Here is an 11,584-nt window from a genome sequence, read left to right on the forward strand (position 1 = left end):
ATGAGAATATTTGAATAATGATTCCCTACTTCCCTATGACAATTCCATAATTCAACGACTGGGGAGAGCATCGAGGCCATCTCACATTTTCTCGTTCCTAATGTTCCTATTCCTAGCAGTATTTAGATGCGAGTTTTTTTTCCTGCACAATTTGTGTCATGTAGTTGACACAGTATTATGGTATTATTGCCTTTGCTTTGTTCACCAGCCAAGCAGTTATTTTTTTTAAAAAAAAATCGGCAAGTCGCAAGACGGATATTGACGGATATAAGAGGAAATTCTCAGTTTAAAAATTTAAATATTAAAGAAATCAGAAGATAATGAAATCTAATTGCATCTAATATATTTGATATTATATTAAATCGTAAATTTCCCAAATTAATAAAAACAAATAAAGTGAAGACAATCCAAATCATTTTTAAATTTTAGGTGTGTGAATAATATAATAATGAAAAAGTTATCAAAATTTTAGTAGCAACAATTATTGTTTATTATGGAGTGACTAACACGCTCAGCCCTAGTCATAATAATTATCATAATTATGCTTCATGTTTGAGTGGTTGTCCTTCAATGGGATGATGTGAAGGCAAAATGCCGTCGCTGGGCCTCGTCATCCCTTCATCAATGTTGACTTGCTCTGAAGTTTTCCAATGCTGAGCGACAATGTCAAAGTTTTCCTTGAATTTGTTCTCCAAAAATTCATTCAGTTCTGCGGTGAATGGCAACTCTATCAAATCGTGAAGCAAGATGTATGAAAGTCTAGCGAAGGTGGTGATCAGGTTCTGCACACAAAGGATGTCTGGGTTTGTCCAGTACCGCCAAGCGATGAAAACACACGACGATATGAAAAACAGAATCTTGCAGCAGCGCAGAACCACTCGAACCACTGATTCTATAAAAATCGAAAATTCAGACAAACTGCTGTCGACAAAAAACTTTGATTTTCCATGAGAAAAAATAAAAAAGATTGTTATTTAATAACTTGGCTCGTGCATTTTAGTCAGTTTTTAGGGGTCAAAAAGTCGAATATTTTTAGTTGATTTTACATAAATTTAGGCTCCTTTTTAGCTGGTTTTGGCCAAAATAGTCGGTTTTAGTCGATTTTTTTAAATCGGAATTTTAGAGCCATAAAATATATGAAAATATTAATTTAATCGATTTTTTTGGATTGCATTATTAAATCTCCAATTTTGGAATCATAAATAATATTTTAATATCACCCATTTCATCATTTTTAAATTTCCTAGCTATATAGCAATTAAGCAGAACTTTGTGATTTTATGATATAGAAAGGATACAATTGCTGAACCGTTGAATTTTTGCAAATATTGTGTTAAGATAAATATTTTGAAAATAGTTTCACAGGGTAATTTATTTAAATGCATGTTTTGTTTGATATTTGTGAACAAAATTTATAATTTGTCGTAAAATTATGATTATAATGCTCTAAAAATGCTCAAAAACGTGTTTTTTCCTTTGTTGAAAATTATGAAATTTTCATCCATCCCATGTTTTATTTTTTTTCTTTTGTAATTAAAGATTATTAATAGCTTTATTAAATGCTACTTTGAGTCGCTTGAAATAAAATCTGTATGATGAAATTTTTTAGATAAATAAATTTTCAGCTTTTCAAAATATTTTTTGGCAAAATTTTTTGGAAATTTTGTTTCAAAGTCTGGAAAAACCTAGTTTTTGCTTAAAAAGTCTGTCATTTTAGTCTATTTTAGTGGCTTTAGTCGGAAATTGAAGAAATAGTCGGTTTTAGTCGATTTTAAATAGGGTGCCAATCGTAATAAAATCACTTGATTCATGCAGAAAATGCATTTCCGTAACGTTCCGAGCGACGTGGAAAAAAAGTTGATCGACTAAAAAACACGAGCCTATTAATAACCATTTTTATCATTAAATTTTTGCAACAAAAGAAAGATTGTTAAATTGAAAATTTCAAACACACAATATTTTTGAAGCGAAGTCTAAAAAAATTAATTTCCATTCAAATTTTGAAATTTTTATGCCAAGATCATAGATCGGAATCTCACTTGAAATGTAAAAATTCAAAATGAAAAATAAAATAAAACTTGAAAGCTAGAACAAAATGAAATAAAATCTTAATATATTTTCCATAAAATTCAATAATTTCTTAGTCTTGAGTCTTAATAATACTTATAAAAATTTAATGAGAAAACTTTCTTTCAAAATAGAATGCTCTGTTTAGAAAAACAATATTTTTACCGATTTTTACTTTTCCAATAAAAGAAACAAAAAAATTAAAAATGAAATTAAGTAAAAATAAATACTGACTGCAAAGGTCGTCTGTGCCACTCTGTTGGCCCGCAAAGAAGCAGAGGACCAAGCTGCCGATCAAGCTGCCGAGATATTTCTGGAACTTTTTCCAAAGCGCCTCCAACCTGGGAAAAATCACTCTCGCAATTGCCCAGAGCAGCCTGATGGTGTAGATGAGCACAGTGTAGATGCCCGCCTCCTGGTAAACCGGGATGATCAAATGGACGAGAGCCACGATCAGCAATAGTAGGGTCATCAGCGCTTGCCACAAGGATGATTTTTTTGAAGCGCGGGATGAAGATTCAATTCTGATGGGGTCAGCTGCAGGCTTAGAATTTTTGGCAACTTCAGCAGAGAAGCCGCTACTCTGAGTTGCAAATCCTTCCTTGTTATTTTCCTCTGTGCAGTTTTCAGTGCCGAATTTTCGGGCCACTTTCGGTGAGCATGACTTTGCCGATTCTGGCCTGAAATTATTATTATTTAAATAATATTAATTTTTAATTTATTGGTGATTTTAATTTAAAATCGGCTTTTCCTCAATGGGTTTCGCGAGTTGTTTTATTGTTTAAGAAAAAAATTCCTGCTCACATGTTTCGGCTGCAGGCTACAGTCATAATTCATGAGCTATGAAAGCATTTAAAAAAAAAATCTACAATTTTTCTTCTGACAATAAAAAACAAAAACAAAAAAATTGGACAAATCAGTTTGAATCAAACATTGATTCAAACTTATTTATTCAAATTGGAAATTGGTTTCAAATTTAAATTTTAACTTACAAAGTACTTGGCCCCGCCTCAACATGGTCGTCGTCGTCTGCCATCATTGTCGTGTTCTTCATCTTCCTGAAACACAATTAAAATACCATCATTAATAATAGTGCACTGTGCAAAACGTTTTGTTCCTTTTTGATTGACTATAGAGACGCAAAGATATAATTATTATCGTGTCGCTTATTCTCCTCAAGATGCTATCCTAGTCATTATAAAAAATTATTTTTTAGAAACTTGCAAAATGATTAGAAAGGGTGTATCACAACTATGGTAGTCTGCTAAAATGTCTGACATCTAAAGAGACACAGCCGCCTTCGTTAACCCACACACTATCTAAAATGAGCAATCACAAACAACATTTGAAGTTGCTGCCACAAAAAAATCTAAAGCATATACATCAGCGTGATCTTTGAGCAAACTGAATCATTATACAAAAATGTCTCAACAACACTCAATTAATTTATTAATTAATTATATTAATTTTTAAGGACTGCAGATTTTGGAAAGCTGGAAAATATGTCATTTACTTTTCCAAAGCGTGTCAGTGCATATAAACTTGAAAAAAGTATTAGCCCTTTATAAGGAAGAAAAAATTAAAAAAAAAATTAAATTTATAAATTTTCTTTCTCGCCAGCGTCTGCAATCAAATTGATTATGGAGCGGCGCTGCCGTGCGCTTAACTGAATTTATTTCTAAGTTGATTGGATTATGAAAGTAAGAAAACTAGAAATTTACTAATTTAGCGTGGTAGTTAACTACAAAATAAAATTAAATATTTTCAACCGCGTGCAAAATTCTAAAGCAAAAGCCAAATTAAAAGTTTAATCAACTTTTTTTCCGTTTAAAATTAAAATTATCAGTCATATAAATTAATAATACAGCTTGAACTGAAATCATTTTTTAAAGAAAACAAAATCAATCTGGCAAAAATTGCTAAGCTAAATTTTTTTATTTATGAGAAGTGATTTGATTAAATTAAACTTTCAATTGATGACGAATGATGAGTTAAATAAAAATTAAAATAATACCCATTTAAAAAAATAAGAGCTTTTGCCTTCTGGAAGCTCAATAAGGGCATAAGCCGATAAGACACTTTTTCTTGGCCTGACAAAATAAAAACATTTCTTGCAAGTTGCGAGCAGATGTATGCAACGCCACCAAACACTACCGCTGTTAAGTGAGATGCTGTCGCTGTTAATTAAATAATTTTTTATTTTCATTTATTAATTCAATCTTTTTCACTACATTTATGGCGCGCTTTAAATGTGGCTTACATGATTACTCGGTACAAAAAACATTCTAAATTCTTATTTAAGCACCATTTACTGTGGTCAAAAATTTAGAAATATAAAATGCTAAAAAACAGTTTAAAACGTTCCTGATGCTGGAAAGGAAGTAAATTGCTTTGACGAAGAAATAAATGTATTCAACAACAAAATATAAATGAAAAAATATGAAGGGGTGATCAGTTCAGGTCCGCCAAAGTCAGGCGGCTTTTAACTGATAATCGGCCAAATACCGATTAGAGGCAGCGTGAATAGAAAATTTCAATCCGCAGCACTTGAACAATGTTTTTCGGCAGTGAAAAAATTTACTATTCCAGTAAAAAGAATTTTGATTTCCCAGCACTCGAAAATGACCTGGTGCCGAACTCCATGCCGCGGCATGTTTTGACTGTGGAGTGATCAGTTTAGGCTTTAGGCCCGCCAAAGTCAGGCGGCTTTTAACTGATAATCGGCCAAATACCGATTATGCAGCGTGAATAGAAAATTTCAATCAGCAGCACTTGAACAATGGAAAATTTAGCTACTCTCCAGTAAAAAGAATTTTCATTTCCCATCAATATACTGGAAAAATAAATCTGTTCGAAGCGAGGTATACGCGTTGGTATACACGCCCTGAATTGCAAAAAAGTGTGGTTGATGGTATTTAATAACACGTAGGGCACCTGCAATACAATAACGTCAATTAACTTACCTCAGAGACGATGAGGGAACAAATTAGGCGCAACCAAGCAACCCCTAAAACCACTCTAATTTGACCGCCAACACACTCGCAGAATGCAGGCTGGACCAAATCTCTGGTGCTCCTGCTCCTCACAAAAGTCTACGCGCGTCTGCGGCTGCGTTCGATCCTCGAGGTTCGCTCGAGCTGTCTGTGGCTAGTGCCTCTACCGGTCGCGGCATAAAATAATAGAATGCATACTCAACGCTGCCGTACACCGCTGCTCTGAGGTGGTGGGTTGCTGTCTTGGTATTTTACTAATAATATTATACATATTATGTATAATTTTTATTTATTTATTGATAAGCCGTTGCTCTCGCTGGAATTTATATGCATAAAAAAAATTATTTTACTCCATCAAAATTTCGATAAATCCATTTTTTTTATGAAAAGATTGATAGTTTGTTTCAGTTGCTTTTATTGTTTTTAGACTTATTTTATGGGGACAAAAAAATAATGCAACTCTACCTAATTTAACTTTGTGAATGCAACGCTTGGCGCGTCTGTTGGTACTGGCGGAAAAGAGAATGATAAAAGGGAGATGAGAAAAGAGAAAATGAATCATTGTGTAATATTGTATGAAGTGCAGTAGAGCGACTTGTGACACAATTATTATGCCCTTCATGCCCTTGGTTCCTCACCCGGCTGCTGGGGCAGGGTTTGGAAAACCTCTACTTCTGGCCGGCAAGTTCACAAGGCTTCAGGAAATCATAGGAGGTGCGTTGATCGCTGCGACTGGCAGATTCGCACACTTCAAGCCACAAGACAATTTCGGCTCTACTACACTATACAGTGCTCTCTGGCACAGCATTAGGCAAAGAAGTAAAGAAGATAAAATTCAATTAATATTTTGTTAGCCGGAAAATTAAATTTAAAAATTCAGCGACTCGATGTGTTGTCATTAACTAAAATGCTACATTAATAAAAACTTAGCTAACATTTAAGCCCTATATTTTTTTCACTTTTAAAAAATCTTTGGCCGCAACAAGTATTATTTACAATAAATTTAAATTAAATTCGGCTTTTCCTCAATGGGTTTTGTGAGTTTTTTTTAACAATACAGACAAAACTTGTAGAGCAGGATATTGTTTTAACAATAAACAACTCACAAAACTAATCGAGGAAAAGCCGATTTTCAATTCAAATGACAATAAATTAACCCTCGAATGGAAAGTCTACCACAATATTATTTAATTTTTAAATCTAATGAACGTTTAAAAAAAAGATGCTAAGTATTAATACGTGCAAAACTCCGTTTTGTGCTAAAGTTAATTTTTGAGAACACTTCACTAAAAGATTAATAGGTGCAAAAATGTATTTTTTTTTACAAATCAGGCCAAATTTTTCCCTCTGTTATTAAGGGCACAGGGCACACGTCTAATTTTACGCACACCCCGATTAAACCAAGCAATTAAGGGTGAATAGAACATTACGTCGCGCGCGCGGTCAGGGAAGTTAAAAACAAAACGCGGAAAAAAACAACTTCGCGTGCGATTGGAGTCGAACGAGGCACACAACACTTATCAAGCCTTGCGACTCTGCTGCTCATAAAAGCTCCGGCCGCGATTCCAAAGATAAAATCTTCGCCGATACAAATGCTATTTTCTCCCTCACATGTGCGCCAGAATCTGATAAGCGACAGAAAAGTAGGTGGCAGTCGGTTTTTCCTTTTTAATTCAGCCAAAGCAAATCTTTATGTGTACCTTTTATTCATTTTCTGAGCAATCTTATTTTCTCTCTCAGAAAATAAGGTTCATAGACCCCGGTTCAAATTTATTTTTTATTTTTAAGTTTGTTATCCAGAGTTCTGATTAGGTTCATGTTGAAATTAATGCGAGATGGCATTCTCTGAATTTAAATTTACATTTTGTCTTTTATTCACATTTTTGCAGATTTTATAATTATTCGCCGCCAAATGTTTTCGCATTGGATTAAAATCACTCCGGTTGGAACATAATTACGCGTCTCACTGTATGAGTGTCTTAAATCTTGAGATGGAAATGCAGCGATCTTAATACCAGCTTCGTCGCGCCATGGTCTGCTTGAAATCATAGTGGACACTTGATCTGCGCTGGAAACAGGAATACAATTATTATATTGCAATAAATTTAAACTTGTTATTCTTCATTTTCTGACTCACAAAATTATGTGCACAACAATCTAAATGCCACGAATTACAAAAGAAAAATTTCCAAATAAGCAAAAATAATTTTATTTAAAAAAGGAGGAATTTGGAATTTGGAAAAGTAGAAAATCTAAACAAAAATTAAAAGGAAACACATAAATCCTAAAATTCTATAAAAATTAAAGCAATTAACACTAAAATAATAATAATGAAATAAAAAATAAATAAATAGGTACTTTTCTCCATGCTTGAGAATTTTGAATTCATTCCAACATTGAGAATTACCTTTCTCCGTTTTAAATATAACCCATACGACATGTCAGCTGCAAATTTTACAATATGAATTTTCATTTATATTTCTTCTTGCCATGATTGCAATTTTAGGACTGAACAAAAATGTTAAAATATTTTACCAATTTTGGTTTTTCTTGGAGGGGCGCTGCAGGGTTGGCGATCGCCGACGTGGTCTTGGAGGCAGGGAGGCACTTGGTGAGGCCGGGGGCGGCGGCGGAGGCGCCGTTCAGAATCGGCAACGACGATTTCCTCTCGTGTAACTTATTCTTGGTCACCGCTTTTTCATTCAGCTGCACGTTTGGGTCTTTTTTCTGCAGCGACATCCGCCGCTCTACTGAAATAAAGTAATTTCAAATAAGCCTAAAAAACAGAATTTAATATAAAAAATACTAAATTTAAAGAGGAAATTGATAATATAAATAATCATAAAAAAAAGTTTTATTTATTTATTTTTAGAGTGAAACGTTTATTTTACTTAAAAACACTTTCCAAAATAAATTAAAAAATATAAATGAAATTATTTTATAATAATGGTAATTTTTGCACCTTGAACGAGGGGTGGTTGGGTGGCGGGGCGCACTCGCGGCGCTTTTTCGGGTTTCACTTGGGCGGCGACGGCGACGGCCCTGAAGGCGCTGTTTTGGGGCTTGGGCTGCGGTGTGTGGTGGCGGCGCGCCCTCGGCTGCACGGCCGCCGGTCTCGCCGCCCCACCAAAGTTGGCCAACTCGTACAACTTGCTGCGGTACTCGTCCACGGACAGCATGATGTTATCGTCCAGCGGCGGCGTCACGGGACTGCACCGCACCGGCTCCGAATCGATCGCGTGGAACCTAAAAAGTTAATTGTTCTTTCAAAACGTGGTTATTCCAAATTTTATGTGAAACACGCAGAAAGTTTTCCTTAAACACGCCACTTGGCATAAAAAAAAACTTGAGAATATTCACTTTATTATAAATATTGCAGGTCATATCGATTGAAATTAAATTTTAAAAAAATCATTCCAGATTTGAAGATTTGGTTTTGCGGGTTGCATATTGTACTGAAAATGCCATTAATTTCTCTTCTTACGATTTGAAATGGTAAGTTGACCTGATTGCAAACCTATAGATGGATCAAAGTAAAAAATTGGATTTATTTTTTTGTAATTTGCTTCTAATAATGAACGATTTCTTTGTAATTGATAATTTTGAAAAACTAACTTTGCGACGTAGTCGTGTTTGAGTGCCTCTGCGGCGGTCAGTCTCTTGAGCGGATTCAGCACCAGCAACTTTTTGACCAGGTCAACCGCGTCCGCCGGCGCCTCCTTCAAAATCTCCTCTACACTCGTGTGCCTGCCTGGAGGCTTTTGAGCAAACAGTTTGCTACCGTATGTGCCCGCAAATATCTTCATATCTGGTTTATCCACGCAAATTTTTATTTATAAAAAATATACATTTCAAAATAGAAAAAAGTCAGACCTTCTCGAGTGGGCGCTGGCAAAGTCTGGGAAATGAGCTGGAGCTGCTGGATGCTGCTGGGCCCCGGGAAAATCGGCTTTTCCAAAAGCATTTCGGCCAAAATGCAGCCCAGACTCCACATGTCGATGCCCTTCGTGTAGCTGGAAATTTTTTCGTATATATTGCGAAACGTGAGGAAATACTATTATTTGCCCAGTTGGGAGAACAGGTGTCTTTGATCCCACGGAAATTTCGCCTCTATTTCGAGCACGATTTCCCAGCACTAGATACTCACCACGTGGAGCCGACGAGAATCTCCGGCGCCCTGTACCACCTGGTCGCCACGTAGTCGGTAAGTTCACCGTTGCCGACTGGCGTGTCGGAAAGTTGGCTCAGCGAGCGTGCGAGGCCAAAGTCAGCCACTTTGCAAGTGCAGTTCGTGTCTATCAAGATGTTTGACGGCTGCAGATTCGGCGCAAAAAACAAATAATCCACTTTGTAAATTTTTTCTTTCTATTTACTACATCAATCTAATATATCTATAATTATGATTTTGAAAAAATATTTATTTCAATTACATTAACGGATAAGCATAAGTTTTAAATTAAAATTTACAGCTTGTTTTACAATTTATCATATTTTTTTCCAATTTTATGCATGAGTTCTTGTTTTAAAAATAAAATTCTAAATATTTGCAACATTACAGTTTCAAAAACACTTCTTAACCAATACTTTCCACTAACAATAGTGAAAGCTGAAAAGTTCGTATCATTTAAAAAATTCATATCATTTAAAAAATTCATAAATTTTGTTGGCCTCTCATATAAACAATCTTCTATTTTTTAAACCAAAAACAAAACATTTTTATAAATTTTTAGTAAACCTCTGCACTGCAGAAAATAATTAAATAAACCGATTTTTCTCATCTCAAATGAACTTTTTTTCAAATTTTTTTGCACCAAATTCTCTAATTCTATATAAAAATTAAATCAGTCTTCCACAGAGATTACATTCTGTAATTTTCTTTTTATCGTGCACATACTGTATATAGGAAAATTTGTATTTATTTATCATACCTTTTGATCACGGTGAATCACATTCCCAGAGTGCAAGTAAAGGGTGGCTTTCAGAAGCTGGTACATGATGTACCGCTTGTGCACGTCTTTCAAAATGTCCTTGCTCAGAATCACTCGGTGCAAATCCGTGTCTAATTTAAGTGTTTTGTTATTTTAATCATATTTACAGAAAATTGTTTACCCATGTATTCAAAAACGAGGTAAATGTCCTTAAAATTGGCAGCAGAGTGAATTCCGAGAAGCTGAATGATATTCGGGTGGCCGGAGAACGCTTTGAGGAACGTGATTTCCCTATAGGTTCGCTGGGCGTCCGTTTGATTCGTGAAGGCGTCAAAGATTTTCTTCAGCGCCACAATTTTTTTGCTCTTTCTATCGACCGCCTTCCACACAATTCCGTACGCCTTTCAAATAAAAATCGTTTGTTATTTTCACACAAAAATTCCTGAAAACCTAGAAACTTGGGCTAAGAAATAACTAACTCACCCCTTTGCCGATGCGCTTTTTGATTTCATACTTCTTGGTGATGAAATCGTCCAGCTCGAGACTCTGCACCTCGCCGGACGACATTTTCGCAATCAAATCGCGACAACAATGCGCACCGACACTCACATATTGTTGTCGGGCGGCAACAATCGCACTAGCTGCTGGTGCGAGATGGCCAGTGTTGTTTTGCTGATAGCGAGTGCGCCGAGTGTTTTGGGCCACCCCGTCGCCATGACGACCCTCGGAACACCCCCGACCGTGGCACCACCAAATTTCCTGTTGTTCCGCCCGCTTTTTGATCAAACAAACCATGGCGACATGTAATGACATGCTTTCTTATAACGCTGTAAAATATATACTCTTCCGCTGAACAGTGAGAAATGTGTTTTATTTTTGGCGCAAGACCTTTTAAAGAAAATAATGCCGAAATTGCCATAAATTTTATATTTTTGGAAAAGCACTTTATTTACAAAAAAATTCTATTTTTCAAAGTAGCTATTATATGAGATAAAAGTGAGATTTTGCACAGTAATTTATTTTAAAATAACTTAATGAGCTTTGAAATTCTTGTTTATAAAAATGAAACAATTTAGTTTTCGGTCAAGGCCGGGTGGCGACACTAAAATTTATTCACCAAGTGCGCAATAATGGTATACAACAAAAATAATGCTGGGCGAATACATTTTTAATTAACACATAGAGCAGCCCAAGTTAAAGTGTTCCAGTTATACAAAAATTAAATTTTTACAAAAAAAAACAGCACAAATTAATTAACAATGTATGTGTATGGATTGCAATATGTATATGAGAACATTGAGTTTTGGTCCGAATGGAGCAAATTGAGATTGTGATTACAACATATTTTTTTTTAATTATTTCTGCTGACGAAAGGAAGTCGATATTTAATCAGAATCGAACATATTTTCGCAGGCGAGGAGGAATCTGCAGAAAAGCGCCACTTTCTAATAGGTTTTTACTTCTATTATACTTGAGTGCCAAAACTACATTCCGCGCACCTTAATCAATAATTGTAATATCAAAGATAACTAATTTAATCCAAGCTACAATAAAACATTGACTTGTTGGGGTGTGTTGTTTGCTTAGCAGTTTAAA

At 35.1% G+C, this 11,584-nt stretch overlaps 2 protein-coding genes across 6 annotated transcripts; both read right to left on the bottom strand.

Moving 5' to 3' along the window:
* Positions 1-481: 481 nt before the first annotated feature.
* Positions 482-6,562, bottom strand: LOC132200798 (uncharacterized). Of its 3 annotated transcripts, XM_059626528.1 has the most exons (5): positions 6,491-6,562; positions 5,699-5,856; positions 3,060-3,125; positions 2,302-2,747; positions 482-892 (listed from the first exon to the last, which is right to left on the bottom strand). In XM_059626528.1, the coding sequence occupies exons 3-5, from the start codon at positions 3,119-3,121 to the stop codon at positions 540-542; spliced, it is 861 nt and encodes a 286-aa protein (XP_059482511.1). In that variant the 5' UTR covers positions 3,122-3,125; positions 5,699-5,856; positions 6,491-6,562; the 3' UTR covers positions 482-539. The 3 variants fall into 3 exon arrangements, with proteins under 3 accessions (XP_059482511.1, XP_059482510.1, XP_059482508.1); XM_059626527.1 differs by lacking the exon at positions 6,491-6,562 and having other exon boundaries at positions 5,699-6,075; XM_059626525.1 differs by lacking the exons at positions 5,699-5,856; positions 6,491-6,562 and adding an exon at positions 5,031-5,158.
* A 365-nt stretch (positions 6,563-6,927) lies between these two features.
* On the bottom strand, positions 6,928-10,654 carry LOC132200641 (mitogen-activated protein kinase 15). 3 transcript variants are annotated; one of them, XM_059626277.1, is made up of 10 exons: positions 10,472-10,654; positions 10,170-10,389; positions 9,989-10,119; positions 9,208-9,374; positions 8,934-9,073; positions 8,676-8,868; positions 8,023-8,306; positions 7,596-7,810; positions 7,468-7,505; positions 6,928-7,128 (listed from the first exon to the last, which is right to left on the bottom strand). In XM_059626277.1, the coding sequence occupies exons 1-9, from the start codon at positions 10,553-10,555 to the stop codon at positions 7,479-7,481; spliced, it is 1,461 nt and encodes a 486-aa protein (XP_059482260.1). In that variant the 5' UTR covers positions 10,556-10,654; the 3' UTR covers positions 6,928-7,128; positions 7,468-7,478. The 3 variants fall into 3 exon arrangements, with proteins under 3 accessions (XP_059482260.1, XP_059482259.1, XP_059482258.1); XM_059626276.1 differs by lacking the exon at positions 7,468-7,505 and having other exon boundaries at positions 7,596-7,807; XM_059626275.1 differs by lacking the exon at positions 7,468-7,505.
* Between the last annotated feature and the right edge of the window lie 930 nt (positions 10,655-11,584).

The sequence above is a fragment of the Neocloeon triangulifer genome, unplaced genomic scaffold (assembly GCF_031216515.1).
Source record: "Neocloeon triangulifer isolate White Clay Creek 2 clone unplaced genomic scaffold, ASM3121651v1 ptg000014l, whole genome shotgun sequence".
Lineage (NCBI taxonomy): Eukaryota > Metazoa > Arthropoda > Insecta > Ephemeroptera > Baetidae > Neocloeon > Neocloeon triangulifer.